The 14,957-nt window shown below is 35.7% G+C and overlaps 1 protein-coding gene across 1 annotated transcript; it reads left to right on the plus strand.

Annotated features, from left to right (window-relative positions):
- The first annotated feature begins 10,817 nt into the window (after positions 1-10,817).
- On the plus strand, positions 10,818-13,951 carry LOC126759008 (circadian clock-controlled protein daywake-like). Its single transcript, XM_050473525.1, has 4 exons — positions 10,818-11,001; positions 13,053-13,287; positions 13,373-13,621; positions 13,708-13,951. Exons 1-4 carry the CDS (start codon positions 10,902-10,904, stop codon positions 13,907-13,909), a joined length of 786 nt encoding a protein of 261 aa, XP_050329482.1. The 5' UTR covers positions 10,818-10,901; the 3' UTR covers positions 13,910-13,951.
- Positions 13,952-14,957: the final 1,006 nt, after the last annotated feature.

Consider the following 14,957-nt stretch of genomic DNA (forward strand, 5'->3'; position numbering starts at 1 on the left):
ATCGGAGGGAGTAAGTTTTAGCCATCTACGAGATGATAAGACATGACTCTCACATTGGATCTACTGCCTTAGCATGGTTTATTTAAAGGTCACCTCATTGATAGACGTCAAACAGACTTTCACGTCGACAACCGACAGCTTTAGTACTATAAACAATCGAAAGCAAAGTCTCGCACCCAGCAAAGAAATCATATCGAAGACGATACTAGAAAATGCTTGGATATAGAAGTAAAAATTATTGAGAAAAGTATGAACGATGTTTTCCTTTTGGTCATCCATATTGAGTCCAAACAGCTAAACTCAATAATATTGAATGAAAGGACCTAAATCGGATATTCTTATTTATTAGCATAGACAACGCTTACGCGGTTATAGCCGAGTTTACAACAGCGCGCAAGTCCTTCTTTCTTTTCGCTGTTTGGCACCAATTGGGGATTGAAGTGCAGCCAGCCCATTTTCCACATAGTCATTCCAATGGAGTGAAGGTCTTAATCTTCCTCTGCTTCCGCCGGCGCTGTAGTGTTTTCATCTACATCCACGACATGACCTAGCCAGCGCAGCCGCTGTCTTTTAAACCACTGAACTATGTCAATGTCGTCGTATATTTCGTACAGTTCGTCGTCTCATCGACTGTGGTATTCGCCGTTGCCAATGCCTCTGCACAATATGCCAGGACGGGGATAATGAGTGACTTTTAGAAACTGGTCTTTATTCGTCGAAAGAGGACTTTACTTCTCAATTGCCTACTCAGTCCGAAGTAGCACCTGTAGGCAAGAGTTATTCTGCGTTAGATTTCAAGGCTATACCTTCTCTATTCAGCTCGAATTTTTTCTCCAGCAGTAGATTGAAGAAGTCGCAAGATAGGGAGTCGCCTTGTCTGAAACCTCGATTGGTTTCGAACAGCTTGAAGAAGTCCTTCCCAATCCTGACGGAACTTTTGGTATTACTCAATGTCAGTTTACACACCTGTATAAGTTTTGAAGGCAGCTCCAGCTGCTGACAACTCCTTTTTGTGCTATCAAAAGCAGCTTTAAAATCGACGAAAAGGGTGTTTTGTGTCGATCCTCTTTTCACGGGTCTTTTCCAAGATCAGATTGGAGCATATAAAATCTTCGCGGATATATTGAAGATAACGAGATTTGTTGAGCCAGCTACGATGGTAATTCATCCATGTAAGAAAAGTCAGCTACGGGTAGAAGACACAGCCTATGGTCTTTTTACTGATCTATAACGACAGTTAGTTTGCTGGTGAAGACCGAGAGACTAGAGTGATAATAAAGAGGGAAGGCTCAGCAGATTTTTGGAATCTACAACATTTGCAATAACATTAATACAGGATGGTTTAGCCTTTCGGCCCTTTGACCAACTTTAGTTAACCTTAATAAGTGAATTAATATCTTAGTAGATGAAGTAATATCTACTAAGATTGAAATGAGATCTACTCAGATTGACTAGAAGACTAATCCCTTGGAAAGATGCTTCAACAAAGTGAAAATAGCTCGGTTCCTTTGAAATGTAAATCACCGCTGAAGACTTTTGACAGACTTCTTGGTATCGGCAATGCAGTCGGTGACCTAATATTAGTTATCGACTCTGATTCACGACTAGCTGGATATCAGAAACTCATGTAACGACTCCGCTAAGTCGAATGTCAGACCATGCTGTGAAGTAGTTAAGATAACTCCAACCATTACACAACCGAGAATCCAATCATCTACCACTCATAGCTTTCCACAAACTTTAGGAAGAGCAACCCACCCATATTTGGTTATAAATTGTCATTTCCTGCGAATGCCTAAATAATTCACACCCAATTTAGCTATCACCAACTAATATGCGCCTGACAGCCCATCATAAGCTGTTTAGCACTCATAGGCATAGCTATTTTATGGTCAAACGAATGCGAGCCTTACTGCGACTGTATTAGTGCTAAGATATGTGGCATGATGGCTGGGTCACTATGATAGTTTAGGGCTTATAAATATCTCACTCAAGTATGACTCATAGGCCTGTTTTCGATACGATAAACGATGGTTAAATCTCCTGTCAATACACAAAAGTGGTCGACAACAACAATACAACGAACAACAACAAATAGTATGCACAACAACAAAAGGCATAACAAAGTTATGTCATCAACGCTTAGAATACATAAATTAAATCAAGTGTTTCATCACTTCAATGCGATCAATGGGTCGGACGGTCGACCGGTTAGTGAGTTTGTGTGTGTGTGAGAGAGAGTATGTGTAGTTGTGCGCTCTGCAGTCGTGCTATCTGAAGTAAAGGAAATTTCATTGCATGAATTTGCGAAAATTCCATAAACCAAAATGAATGGACACTCGGCAATAACAACAAAACACCTATACCTTTACAAGTGCATAATAAATCAATTGAAGTTATGTGTAGGTAAGAAGAATGAGCGTAAAAGGGAGCAGAAAAAATTATGAATATATCAAAGCAAATAGTTTTCATGCAACTTGAAACTTGGTGGATTTTTTTGCTTCATACAAAAGCAGTTACACACAAGCATGCAAATGTATGTGTCAACAAATAAACATTAGGGTGGTACTTAAGTGACCAAAAAATATTTTTAGAGTTGGTTTGGCAAATCTTAAACCTTAGCTTTGTACACTAACAGATACAAATATGCATGAAAATATATATATCTACAAGTAAATATTAGGGTGGTACACAAATGACCAAAAAATATTTTTAGTGTAGGTTTGCCGAAGCTTAAACCTTAGCTTTGTACAATAATAGATATAGATAAGCATGAAAATATATGTATCTACAAGTAAATATTAGGGTAGTGCACAAATGACCAAAAAATATTTTTAGAGTATCCTTAGAGAAATATTTCGAAGAATATTATTACGGTAAACAAAAAATTTAAAATTTAAAAATTTTGGCTATATTAATATTAGGGTGGTTCTAAAGTTAAGAATAAATATTATTTTTATATATGCAAATATTTGTGTATTAGAAGGATTCGCATAGGAAAACTGAAATATTTTTGATTATATTAATATTAGGGAGGTTCTAAAGTGTAGGAGAAATATTTTCAGATTAATTTAACTGCACACAAACATCAGAATGTATTATATGTATATACCATTATTAGTTAAATTAATATATACAATATGTATTATAAATAAAATATATTCGAAGTAGGGTGATCCTAAAATATGTAATAATTGATGCGTTGCAGTCAATGGGAAACCACTGTAGTCATATACATATATACACATACATATGTATGCATCACACAATACAATATTTTTTTCATTAGAGCCAGGGTTAAAATTTCAGACAGCCCTAATAAAACTCCAACAAACGGCATAATTTGTATTTGATATTTTATTATTATTTTGATACTACATCAGTCGCATGAATTGTACACTTATACGAAAAAAATTTTAATTTTCGTTTTCTTAAAGGGCTAATCTTCATTTTGTACCCAATATGCCGCACCCTAACTTTGTAGAATACAAAGCAAAAGTAATATATCATAGCTTCAACGCTTGCTTTAACAATTGCTAGAGTGAAAATGAAACTAGCAGCTTATATGACCAATTTTGTGCCACCCTAATATATGTAAGAACTACTTTTGTTGTTCGTTTTTCCACCTATTGTTATAACAAAGTATTGGCATATCCTCGGTTGATATTCATGCTGAATACACTAAACAATCAGTTGGTTACAAAAACAAGCAAAAAATCAGAAATAACAGAAACCAACAACAACAAAGTGATATACATATGAATAAATTATTTGACGCAACCAAGGACAACCATATCATATTCTCACAGAGGTATCATCCACAGATCCACTGCCTTACATATACAATGTACTGCACAAAAGAGTATTTTCTTTAAGTGTATTGCTGTATGCACTTCTTTTGTATCCTAATCATGCTGAATGGACATAAGTGTCTGTATATTTGGCAATAAATAATAAGCGTTGGTAGGACCAGTAGCAGCTTGGACTGCTTACCATGAACAGTAAGTTGGCATATGTATGCATGCAGCTGCAAGTGAAGCATACTTGCGAGTAGGCTGGTCTAAGTTGAGTAGTTACCGGAAGGAAGATAAGTCGGCAACTCAACGAAAAGCTATTAACATTGATATCCTTGATGTCCTGCTGAATGAAATGTGTGCAAAAAGTTGTTTGTGTAATGCTTTCGTTGGATGATAAGAAAGAAAAGAGTCTACTGCGACTGATATTCGACTACGTATATTCATGGGTTCGAAGCCCGGCTGATATAAACTGAAAAACTATAAAGATGTGATGTGATTTGAAAGTCACCGAGTGTCTTCAAGGGAAGCGGCTTCCACCTGGCTCCATATAAGTAAAACAAGCACCGTGCCTGGCCAGTGCTGAGGTGACTCTCACGCCAACATGTGGTGTGATATGATTTGGAAGTCACAAGGTGATTTCAAGGAAAGCCTGCCGCCAGCTGGTTCTATATAAGAAAATAAGACACAATGCCTGGCCGCTACTAAGATGACTCTCACGCCGCGATGGGATGTGATGCTATTTAGAAGTCACAAAGTGACTTCAAGGGCAGCCGGCTGCTAGCTGGCTCCATTTAAGAAAAGCTAAACCTACCCTTAGGCAATTTAATATTAAGGAGCTCAAATCAATATTGAACAAGGCAATGAATCAAGTCGTCCGGTAATAGCAACTATGATTCTGAATTTAATATAGTGATTCAAAAACGTCATAAAGCAGGTGTTTCTCTCATAACCATACTTAATTGAAAACCCGTAACCTGAGCTCAGAAAATTTAATCCGCAGAGACGTCTAACGGATATTCTCAGAATTTGAAGCAAATACATAAACAGATAACCGTGAACATCTGACTAACTCAGAATGATACACGAATTCAAATCTAACCTTTTCTTGATTCGTAGCTCCCGCTTTACTTATAACTAATCTGCACCTTATTACCGATAGTTTGCCATTAAGTAGTTCTCTGATAGGAGACTGACATTTAATATACATAAGCTACAGGCGGAGCCTATGACTCGGTGAGCTTGTATCAAAGAGACCTCATAACATCCATCATGTGTCCACTTAAGTGAAGTTCATGACGTCCATGCTGTAACTGTGCTGTAAGGCTGGGGATCTTACCAGACGCCGTCTGCTGTATGTAAGAAGAAGCGGCGGAAACAATTCAAAACTTCCTTATTGACTGTTCCGCGTTTGGGAGGTGAAGACTTAAACACTTAGAAGCGCATACCTTCAGACAGCCTACCAAGATGTAATGTATTGACTACTAAGAATTTGCTAATTTATAAGTTCGAACATAGGAGTTCATCTTTTCCATTACGCAAAGACTACATATAGCAGTCCACCTAAGCTAACTATCATTGAGAACCCACAAAGAAGCAGTATAAGCTGCAGATAGAGGTCTTTCTACTGAGTTTGAGGAACATTACTGGAATCTAAAAAGAATGTTGCTGGAAAGTAATATCCATCACTTATCTATGGAGGTCCTATAGAAGGAAGAAAAGAGGGATTTTGACACCACTGAAGTTAGTGTCAGTTTTTTCAGTTTACAGTCTTTTAGATCTCACGGTGAAGTTTGTATCAAAGAGACCTCATAACACCCACCATGTGTCCACTTAAGTGAAGTTCATATAATCTTGCTGCTCGGAATCAGTTCTAATTTCTTTATTGCCCCTTTGTTCTTTAGGTATATTAGCTCAGAAGAAGTGGTGTCTAATACTATTGTTATCAAAGCTTGGTTGGTGGAGGGGTTTACTGTGAGTAGCTCTCTATCAACTCCAGCTTCAGACTTCAGGACTATTGCAGTCCTCCAAGTCGAACCTGAAATGTATAAATGAACCAGAAAGGACTAGTTTTCGCCAGCAAATTTCTAATATCTAAAATACTCGAAGTCTACAAAGGAACTTAACGCTCTGATGTCATTTCCTATAAGCTTCCTCCAAAAAAGGAGATATTCCAGCGTAATAGATGGAGTACGTTGGAAAAGAGCGCAGAAATAAAATTGGCATAAAAGAGGTCTTAGCATCCTTTAATGACCTTTAATGGATTGTTGTTGGTTTCTATTTGAGCAGAAAACGACTTATACGCTACTTAGAAATCAATCAAATTTACTTTAACAACTAAATTTTCAAAGGAGAAGTGGAAGAATCACAATCACATACAATTCCTTGAACTCCTTCCTTCTCCTTGAACAAACTTCAAAATTTAAGCAGTTTACGGCTCATTAAAACTTTCGCGGAGGATATTAATTATTGCCAGTATTTAGTTAAACACACAATCACACATACAGAAATCGTTCAAAATTATTTCAATTCGTGCACTGACATATAGGCATACACACATATAAAATTCACATACCACTCCCTCATACTGAAAACGAATATATGCCGCGAGTGAATGTCTTTCATTTTGCGGCGCTGAACAGCTGTGCGCACTCATACACTCATACTAATACTTGTCATTACACATATGCACATTTGTACATATATATGAAGCTACTTTGCATAAAACACATTCACTGCCGTTTAGACTCTTGGTAATTATAATTTTGTATATGATTATGCAATGCAAATAATTAATCAGATTTATGACATTTGATATGTTCTAACAGCTCTTCAAAGTTCACTTACACACACACACATATTTATAATTACACAAAATGACATGTTTGTAGTCTTATGTATTATATATCTGTTGTGCTGATTTACATGCAGAACATAAGGGAATATGATATACGTATGTATATCTATAATATATGACTGTGAAATTGTTATATTTACACATCCAAATATGTGCCTGTAAGTCTTTATGTGCTCATAATTGTATTAAGTATCACTCTCACTTCGAAAAATATTGATGATTTAGTTTAATGTGTTTAAAAAAAATTCCATAGTTCTTTTACGCTGAACACTAAGCTTGTAGCACCCAGAAAGGAGCGTCGGAGAATAATAAGACCTTTTCATAATTTTAAAATTCCTAATTTGTTGTTCAAAAACTATATCGCCCCCCTCAAATTAACCCCTCTTAGCCCCAATACATTTGTGCCAACGTTTTTTCCAATCCTCGAAGAATCCTTCGGATCCCTCGAATCCTTGTTAAAGTCAACTTCCGGATTAACCTTCAATGCATATAGCCATTCGAGTTTAATGTCCTCAACTGACTCAAAACAGTTTACCCGAAGCAGTCGTTTAAGTTTGCTGAATAGCTAGAAGTCACACGGAGCTAAATGACTCGCGACGGTGATTGCGGCGCGATATTGGTTGAAAATTTGGCGAAAAACTCACGAATAATCAATACAGTATGCAACGGTGCATTATCGTGGTGCAAAAACCAAGAGTTGTCGACCCATAATTCCAACCTCTTTTTACGAATAGCTTCGCGTAAATGACGCATAACACTGAAATAGCATTCCTTGTTGTCAGTTTGGCCAGTCGGAAGGATTTCGAAGTGCACCACACCTCGCTTACCGAAGAAAACTGTCAACATAAACTTGATTTTAGACCCGCTTTGACATAATTTTTTCGGTTCCGGCTCTCCTTTGCCACGATATTCAGCCGATTGATCCCGGGTAGTCGAAAAGCATTGTTTCAAAGACGATAATGTACCCTGATTCTCGAACAAATTTAGTGATTTTGGAACCTACCGTGCTTTCACTTTTCTTGAGCCCAAATCATCTTTCAAAATGGTTTTCACTGATCCTTCCGATGCCAGTAAGACCTCTGACTGTTAATGTCGATTCTCAAACACCAATTCCTTTATTTTATTGCCGTGTGGATCATTAGTTGATGTTGATAGCTATCCTGGACATGGTTCGTCGTAAAAACGTTCGCGACCCGCTAATTTTATACCAATCAAAAACGCATGCTCGCGACTATCACTGTCATTTCCAACATTCTGAAGGTTTCGCCATCAGAAATTTGATCTCGCAGACAAAAGTTAATGGAACTTCTTTCACCGACAATTGTTACACCAAACCGTTGTTTTTTCTGAGTGAAATGGCAGCTCTTGAAGCTCCTCATTAAGCCAGACATGCCCTCATCGCTAAACATAATTTGGCAAAAAAACGTCGAGATTTCTTGGGATTTCGATGTCGCTTGTGAAGTTCGAGCGGCTTCTGTTGCTGTGCAAGCTATAGTTTGTACGCTTTCAATCTAAGATCTCCACGAAAAATGCGCCAAGTCGTTCCATACGTCAGTCTGAGTTGCTGCGAACGGCGCCGAATCGACTCTCCACAGTCATCGTGTACACTCTCAGCTACGGCTGCTATATTTTCTTCACTGCGAATATCATATTATCGTCATATTATCCAGTAATGAATGCTGCGTCTCAATATGGGTGATGGTGTTGTGAATTGTGCGCCCAGTGGATCGGTAATGTTGAGCATAAGTTGAGCGAAAGACATCCTTTACAGAACGTAAATCTTCGTAAGAAAGTTGATTTGTAAAATTTGCTCAGGCGTAAGTCTTTCCATGATGAAATGTCAAACAATATTGAACAAAAATAACATGACAGCTTAAAACAACTCACGCGTGATCTCTCAAAAATCAGATAACGGGTGGTTTTCAATATATGATTGCGTAATTCTGTTTAGCATTTTATGTGGTAATAATCCATCATCTCTGAGAGAGAGATTTTCAATCTGAATTTTATAGTTCTAAATATGTTAACGCAAGTTTTGTAGTTTTTAGATTATATTCTGCTCTTAACTTCTGTTTCACTCATATTACAGCTTACTGTTTTATAATCATTCGTCTGCCTTAAGTTCATGACCCTGGTATAAAATAAAGCTGCTGTTAAACAATGAAGTACAATTAAAAAATAATTGAAATAATAACCCGAAAGTATGTATGTAGTGCAGTGTCTTTGAGCGAGCTTTATATAAATCAGCTGCACCATATGCGACAACTAGCACACTTTGACTCCAGCGAAACCGGTTTAAGTGATTCCCGTACTTTATGCGTCATCTATAGTATATGTAGTACACTTTCTATTTCCGATGTAACAGCGCGCTGAAACATACTTAAACGCTTAAGTTACAGTTTAAATGACAACAAAGTTGCAAATTATTACTGCATCGCGCCATTTAAATACAGGCTAAAGTATTGAGGCTTAGTGAACCATTACAAATAGCTTACGTACCAGATTTATGATCGGTTATTGAGTAATAAAAAAATTTTAGTAGCAATAATTTTAGAGAAGAAATTTGCAATTATTTTTAGGAAGAGTTTGCAATTATTTTAGACATGAAATTGGCAATAATTAACGTGAGTAAATGAATTACAAGTGTCCTAGGAAAATAACCGGTTTATAATACACTATCTTTGCCCTACCTTGTATGACCACCACAAGCTCAAAATTTTAATAAAAATCATAAACTGATACACAAACAGGTGGCAGCTTAATAGAAAAGCGCTCAACCCGAGTTCAAGCTGTGTTTTTAATATGCATGAAGTAATTAATTGGTTTGCAATTCACAAGACTACCTTTAATTATTGACATACATATACAAGCGGTGAACTCAGTGAGAGAGCATTAAGATAAGAGAAATAAATAAATGCATACAAAATTAAAGATAGTAAACTTCCGCGTGAAACATCAATTATGTGCAATTGAAATCGAAACGCAGTAAATAGTATTTTTATAACCTCAACAGGAAATATTAAGTTTGTCATGAATTCTATAATACCCAGAAGAAAACGTCGGAGACCATATAAAATATATCGTCATCTAAAATGCAAAATAAAATTTTCATAAGTTTACAGATGAAGGAAAAACGCTATAATAGAAATCACGCTTTTAAAAAAAAAAATTAGTTTTGGTTATAAAATGGTTATGTATTGGTTATATGTATTGGTTATATATTGGTTATATATAATGGTTATATATTGGTTACATATAATGGTTATATATTGGTTATGTATTGGTTATATATTGGTTATATGGTTATATCTGAGAGCTAGGGATCGTAAGCAATAAAAAATTCTTAGATTTTTTTCATGACACGTTGTTTTGCATTTTAGTTGACGATATTTATAAATGATCAGCATGACGAGCTGAGTCGCTTTAACTATAACTATCCGTGTGTCCGCCCGACCAACCATCTGTCTATCTGCATACATATACGCGAACTACTCGCTCATCTTTTGAAATATCGATCTGAAATTTTGCACACGTTCTTTTCTCCCCTAGAAGTTGCTCATTTGTCGGAACGACCGAAATCGGACTACTAAAGCATATAGCTGTTATGCAAACTGAACGCTCAAAATCAAAGCTTTATATGGAAAACTCTTTTATTTGACAAAATTTAGCTCGGATTATTATCAAAGACAACGGTATAATCTGCGAAGAAATTGTTCAGATCGAACTACTATAACATATAGCTGCCATACAAACTGAACGACTAAAATGCAGTGCTTGTATGAAAAACTTTTCAATGCGACGAGTTATCTTCACTAAAATCGGCAGAGGTTATTATCTAAAACCACAGCACAACATTCGAAGAAATTGTTCAGATCGGACTACTATAACATATAGCTGCCATATAAACTGAACGATCGAAATTAAGTCACAAATCATTGTATACCCGTTGATGCTAAAAGAAATGCACCTGTGATGGGTATTATAGCTTCAGTTCAACCGTTGTTAAGTTTTTTCTTCTTATTACCTCGTTTAAGCCGATTTTATGTGCGCTTTTTGCGCAATACAATAATAAATATTTTAGAATATTTTAATTTGCCATAATTGTAAAACAACTCTTGACAACTCAAAGTTCACTTTTTAGACTTATAAAATGAACTGGACGAAGCATCTTGCCGTCAGTTGTCGTTGCAACGTGCGCGTGTAAACTAAACGAGTACAACTAACGGTATTAAGTGCGAACAGTGCGAACAATGATTCTAAAAACCATTTTTGGTTCAAGCCACAAGCTGGTGTTCTTGGCTTTTGTGGCGTTGTTTTCCATACAGTCGTGCGTTTTGGCGGTCGAGTTTCGTAAGTAATGGTTGTGTAGTGAAGAAAATTTGCGCTAAATGTGAGGAATTCTAAAAAGAGATGGATGATAAGAAATATAATAAAAATATTAAAAAACTAAACATTCGACGAAAATAATAATAAAGAGAGTGAATATATAAAAGGAGATCCGCTGCTGCAGGTTTTTCAGACTCTCAGTTATAGTACCCTACCACGCACAACGTTCGCAGAGTTAGATTGACCTCAAAAGTCCGCTTTCCGAAGAACACATGAGCTCTACATACTCTATTGGGTGGAGTTAGAATTTGGGAATATTCGAAAGCGGTAATCTACCATCCTCGACGTTCGAAGAAATGAATATATTCAAAAATCCGCATTTTATTTGAGATGAGCAAAATATTCGCAGATTTATTGGACGGAGTTCTGTACATATGACAGAAACTCTTTCAACCAACCAACCAACTATATAGGTGCAAACTCGATCAAATGAGTTTCTCTTAATCACATCATTAAGCCCCTCGATATTGGCGGAGTTTATTGGATAGATTCCTGACAATTTACAATTTAGGAATATGCGAACTGGGAATATCGCGATTTAGATGTTTTAAACAAGGCTTTCAGTTGTACTAGAAAACCAAGGGATACTATAGTATATATACATGACTAGCCTCAAACTATATATGACTAGCCTCGAACAAATTAAACCGTTGAAAGTCAATATAAGAAACTCAGCTTGCTTTTAATCATAACTGTTTTGAGAAACTTTCGGAGAAGACGAATAATTTTATAATTTTTAGAGTTACTGAGTGTCCGAATTATAGAAACCAGAGATGATGAGGGACTAAGAACTTTATACAACCTCTAAGGTATAGTCCCATTCAAAACTATTTTGAGAAACCATCCTGGAGAAACTATTGATTTTATGATTCCTAAGACTTCTAAAAGTCTTAGCTTTAAGAATCCGTCAAAATGAATGAGGGACTAAGAAAAGGTTTACAAAGTTATAGACTTATAGAGGGTCGGATGCAGGTATATTAGGGTATTAATAAATACTAAGCTTAGATGACCCTGACGTTAAGTGAAACCAGAAAACCGACCAAGTGATGTGATACGGCAAGACAAAGTTCTCAGCATCTCTTTACTCCACTTTGGGAAGGCGTCTTAGAGAAACGAACTTTAATCAACGGTCAGATAACACAAGGAACGTTCTAAATTAAAAAGGTCTTTAAAAAAACAGAAGAAATGGTTTTTTCGGCAAAATCAATTTATTTTATTCAAAATAGTCTCCTTCTGCTTCAATACAGCTTTTGCGTCCAAAAGCATGTCGAACGAGTGTTTTAGCTCGTTGGCGTTTAAATCAAATATTAGTAAATATATGTCATTAATAAATAAATACCTTTTATATTAAGCAACAATACTTATAGTTTTTGTTATTAAATAGAATAAATTTGCGAAGTATTTACAGCCTCAATATATACAGCACTGCGTTGCTACCTCTGAAAAGAAGTCGCCGCTATTGCTCAGTACCACGAAAAGGTGATCTACTGTATATACTGTGGTTAATGGTTAAAATGTGATTTTAGGTCAAATAATCGTCCTTCGATTGTTGGATTCTGAGCAATTTTTGGTCGTCAGTCATAGTGATAGTGACTTATAAGGCACATTCGTCTTTCGTCTTTACAAAAAAAACCAAAAACCAAGTTCAGATACGAATTTCAATTATATTTCGATGTTCTTTTCAATTCTTCCCAAAGATCAAAGAAAAGTTAACAGATCGAACCGAACTTGCCGAAGGTTTAGAATACATTCGCTTGGCTCGCCATGATGCCAGAACATCACAGCAGTCAGAAGCTCTTTACGTAGTCGCAATTTTTTTTTTCATCGTCACCTTTGGACTACCATTATATGAATTCAATCTGTACTGTATATCTTTATTTTTTTGTTAAGAAAATGTAAATAATTATGACAAATTTGAACTTCTTTTCGAGGTTATTTAATGGGAATTCGGTTTGAAAGATCTTCTTTATAGTAAACACTAAATAATTTCATATACCTTTATTTTATATTCTCAGCCGAACCCGTAGCGAAATGTCACTTTGCCGATGAAAAATGCATGATCGAGCAAGGGCACAAGTTAATGAAAAAGGCGGCTACAGGTGTACCCGAAAGGGGTATACCAGCTCTGGAACCACTGAAGTTGGATAAAATCGAAATGTTGGGCGATAAAAATAACGCATTAAAAGTGGACCTGGTAATGAGCGATGTGGAGTTCCATAATTATACGAAAGCGCGGATCACAGCAATCAAGTAAGTGGGGAGAGCAGCGGCAAAGTAATGTACTTCTTATGAAAAAACTTGGAATTCTCCTAAATAATTGTTTTTAAATCTTTAGAGGCTTCAGCAAAGATCTCAGCAAACCCATGAAAATAGTCTCGCAAAATGTCAACCCCCGCATTACTATAAAATCGAAATATAAAATCAGTGGCAATATACTTGTGTTGCCTATTAGAGGCGAGGGTGAACTCACGATGGTCTTGGACAATGTAAAAACCCGCTTTACGACCACACTTAAAGCGGAGGAACGTGATGGCAAACATTACTTGCATGTAGATACTCTCAAAGTCGAAACACAAGTAGATAAGTAAGTAAATGAAAACTTTCCAAGTATCAGTTTATATATTTTTACGATCTTTTGTCAAAATATTAATCCCTTGCCATATTTTGTAGTGTTCACACCGACATGACAAATCTCTTCAATGGCGACAAAACACTCTCTGACAGCATACTCCAGGTAATGAACGAGAATTGGCGCTTACTCAGTGATGATCTAACGCCGGTAATCAACGAGGCTTTAGGAAATAAAATGAAAGAATTGTTAAGCAAATTCTTCAAAGATATACCATATGAAGATTATTTTTTGACGGATTAATAAGAGTGTGTAATAAAAATCTTGAAGATAATACAAAAATTAGTGGTGTATATTTTTACTAAGGTAATCAAAGGTTTAAGTAAGCAATATCGTAAAGTATATTATATAGACTAAGAATATTATGAAAGTTTATTTTTCTTTTATTTGGGATAGTTGAAGAATGATTACATGTGATTACTGGTTTACTGTTTTTAATTATAAAAAACAATACAAATCCAAAGATTAGAGCCACGTTTTTACATTATTTTTCTGTAATATGCATTACATAATATACACTTTAGGCATGATTACATGTAATGCAAAGTAATTATTACTGCATTGCACTGTATTGCAAAGTAATGATTACTTATATTTTATTTCTATACAAATCATTATAATCCTAATATTAGGATCACACCTTTATCATTTTTTTACCGACTTTGCGACATTTCAAGAATGATTACATGTAATGCAAAGTAATGTCTACTACTATATATTTTGTTTCCATACAAATCATTATAAATCCAACTATTAGATCAAATTTATGTCTTTTTTTTGAATTTGCCATACTTCAAGAATGATTACATGTAATGCAAAGTAATGATTACTACTATTAAATTTTACTTCTATAAAAATCAATACAAATCCAACGACTGAACTCATTTAATGCACAATAATGATTACTACTATTACTGCTTCTTATTACTTAGTGAGTTTAGAGTGCGAGAGCAGCAACATTTAATCGCTCTCGAGCATTACTAGGAAAGTACTGCTATTGACCACAGAAAATTCGAAACTTGAGTAAATACTTGAAGCTGAATTGATTGAAAATTGTTGAAAGATGTGTGTTATTGTTTGTTTGTTGGTATTTGCAGAGCATATAAGTCAAAATAGCATTAAAGAAATGCAAACATCAAGAGCTATGGGGAGAACAAGGGCGAAAGGAAGAGATGCACTTATACTTAAAGTAAATATATAGATATATATGCTATGTACCCAATATAGAGTAAATATAACAACTGCTACCAAACAAATCTACTCGGTATATACCAAGGGTGGGGCGGAAAAA

This window comes from Bactrocera neohumeralis, chromosome 5 (assembly GCF_024586455.1).
Source record: "Bactrocera neohumeralis isolate Rockhampton chromosome 5, APGP_CSIRO_Bneo_wtdbg2-racon-allhic-juicebox.fasta_v2, whole genome shotgun sequence".
NCBI classification, from domain to species: domain Eukaryota; kingdom Metazoa; phylum Arthropoda; class Insecta; order Diptera; family Tephritidae; genus Bactrocera; species Bactrocera neohumeralis.

What these genes read in the sequence shown, in the direction of transcription:
- LOC126759008 (XM_050473525.1), top strand. Translation starts at nt 10,902, where the DNA reads ATGATTCTAAAAACCATTTTTGGTTCAAGCCACAAGCTGGTGTTCTTG. An exon ending in CGTTTTGGCGGTCGAGTTTC is followed by an intron (nt 11,002 to 13,052) that starts GTAAGTAATGGT and finishes TTATATTCTCAG; the next exon opens with CCGAACCCGTAGCGAAATGT. An exon ending in GTCGAAACACAAGTAGATAA is followed by an intron (nt 13,622 to 13,707) that starts GTAAGTAAATGA and finishes CATATTTTGTAG; the next exon opens with TGTTCACACCGACATGACAA.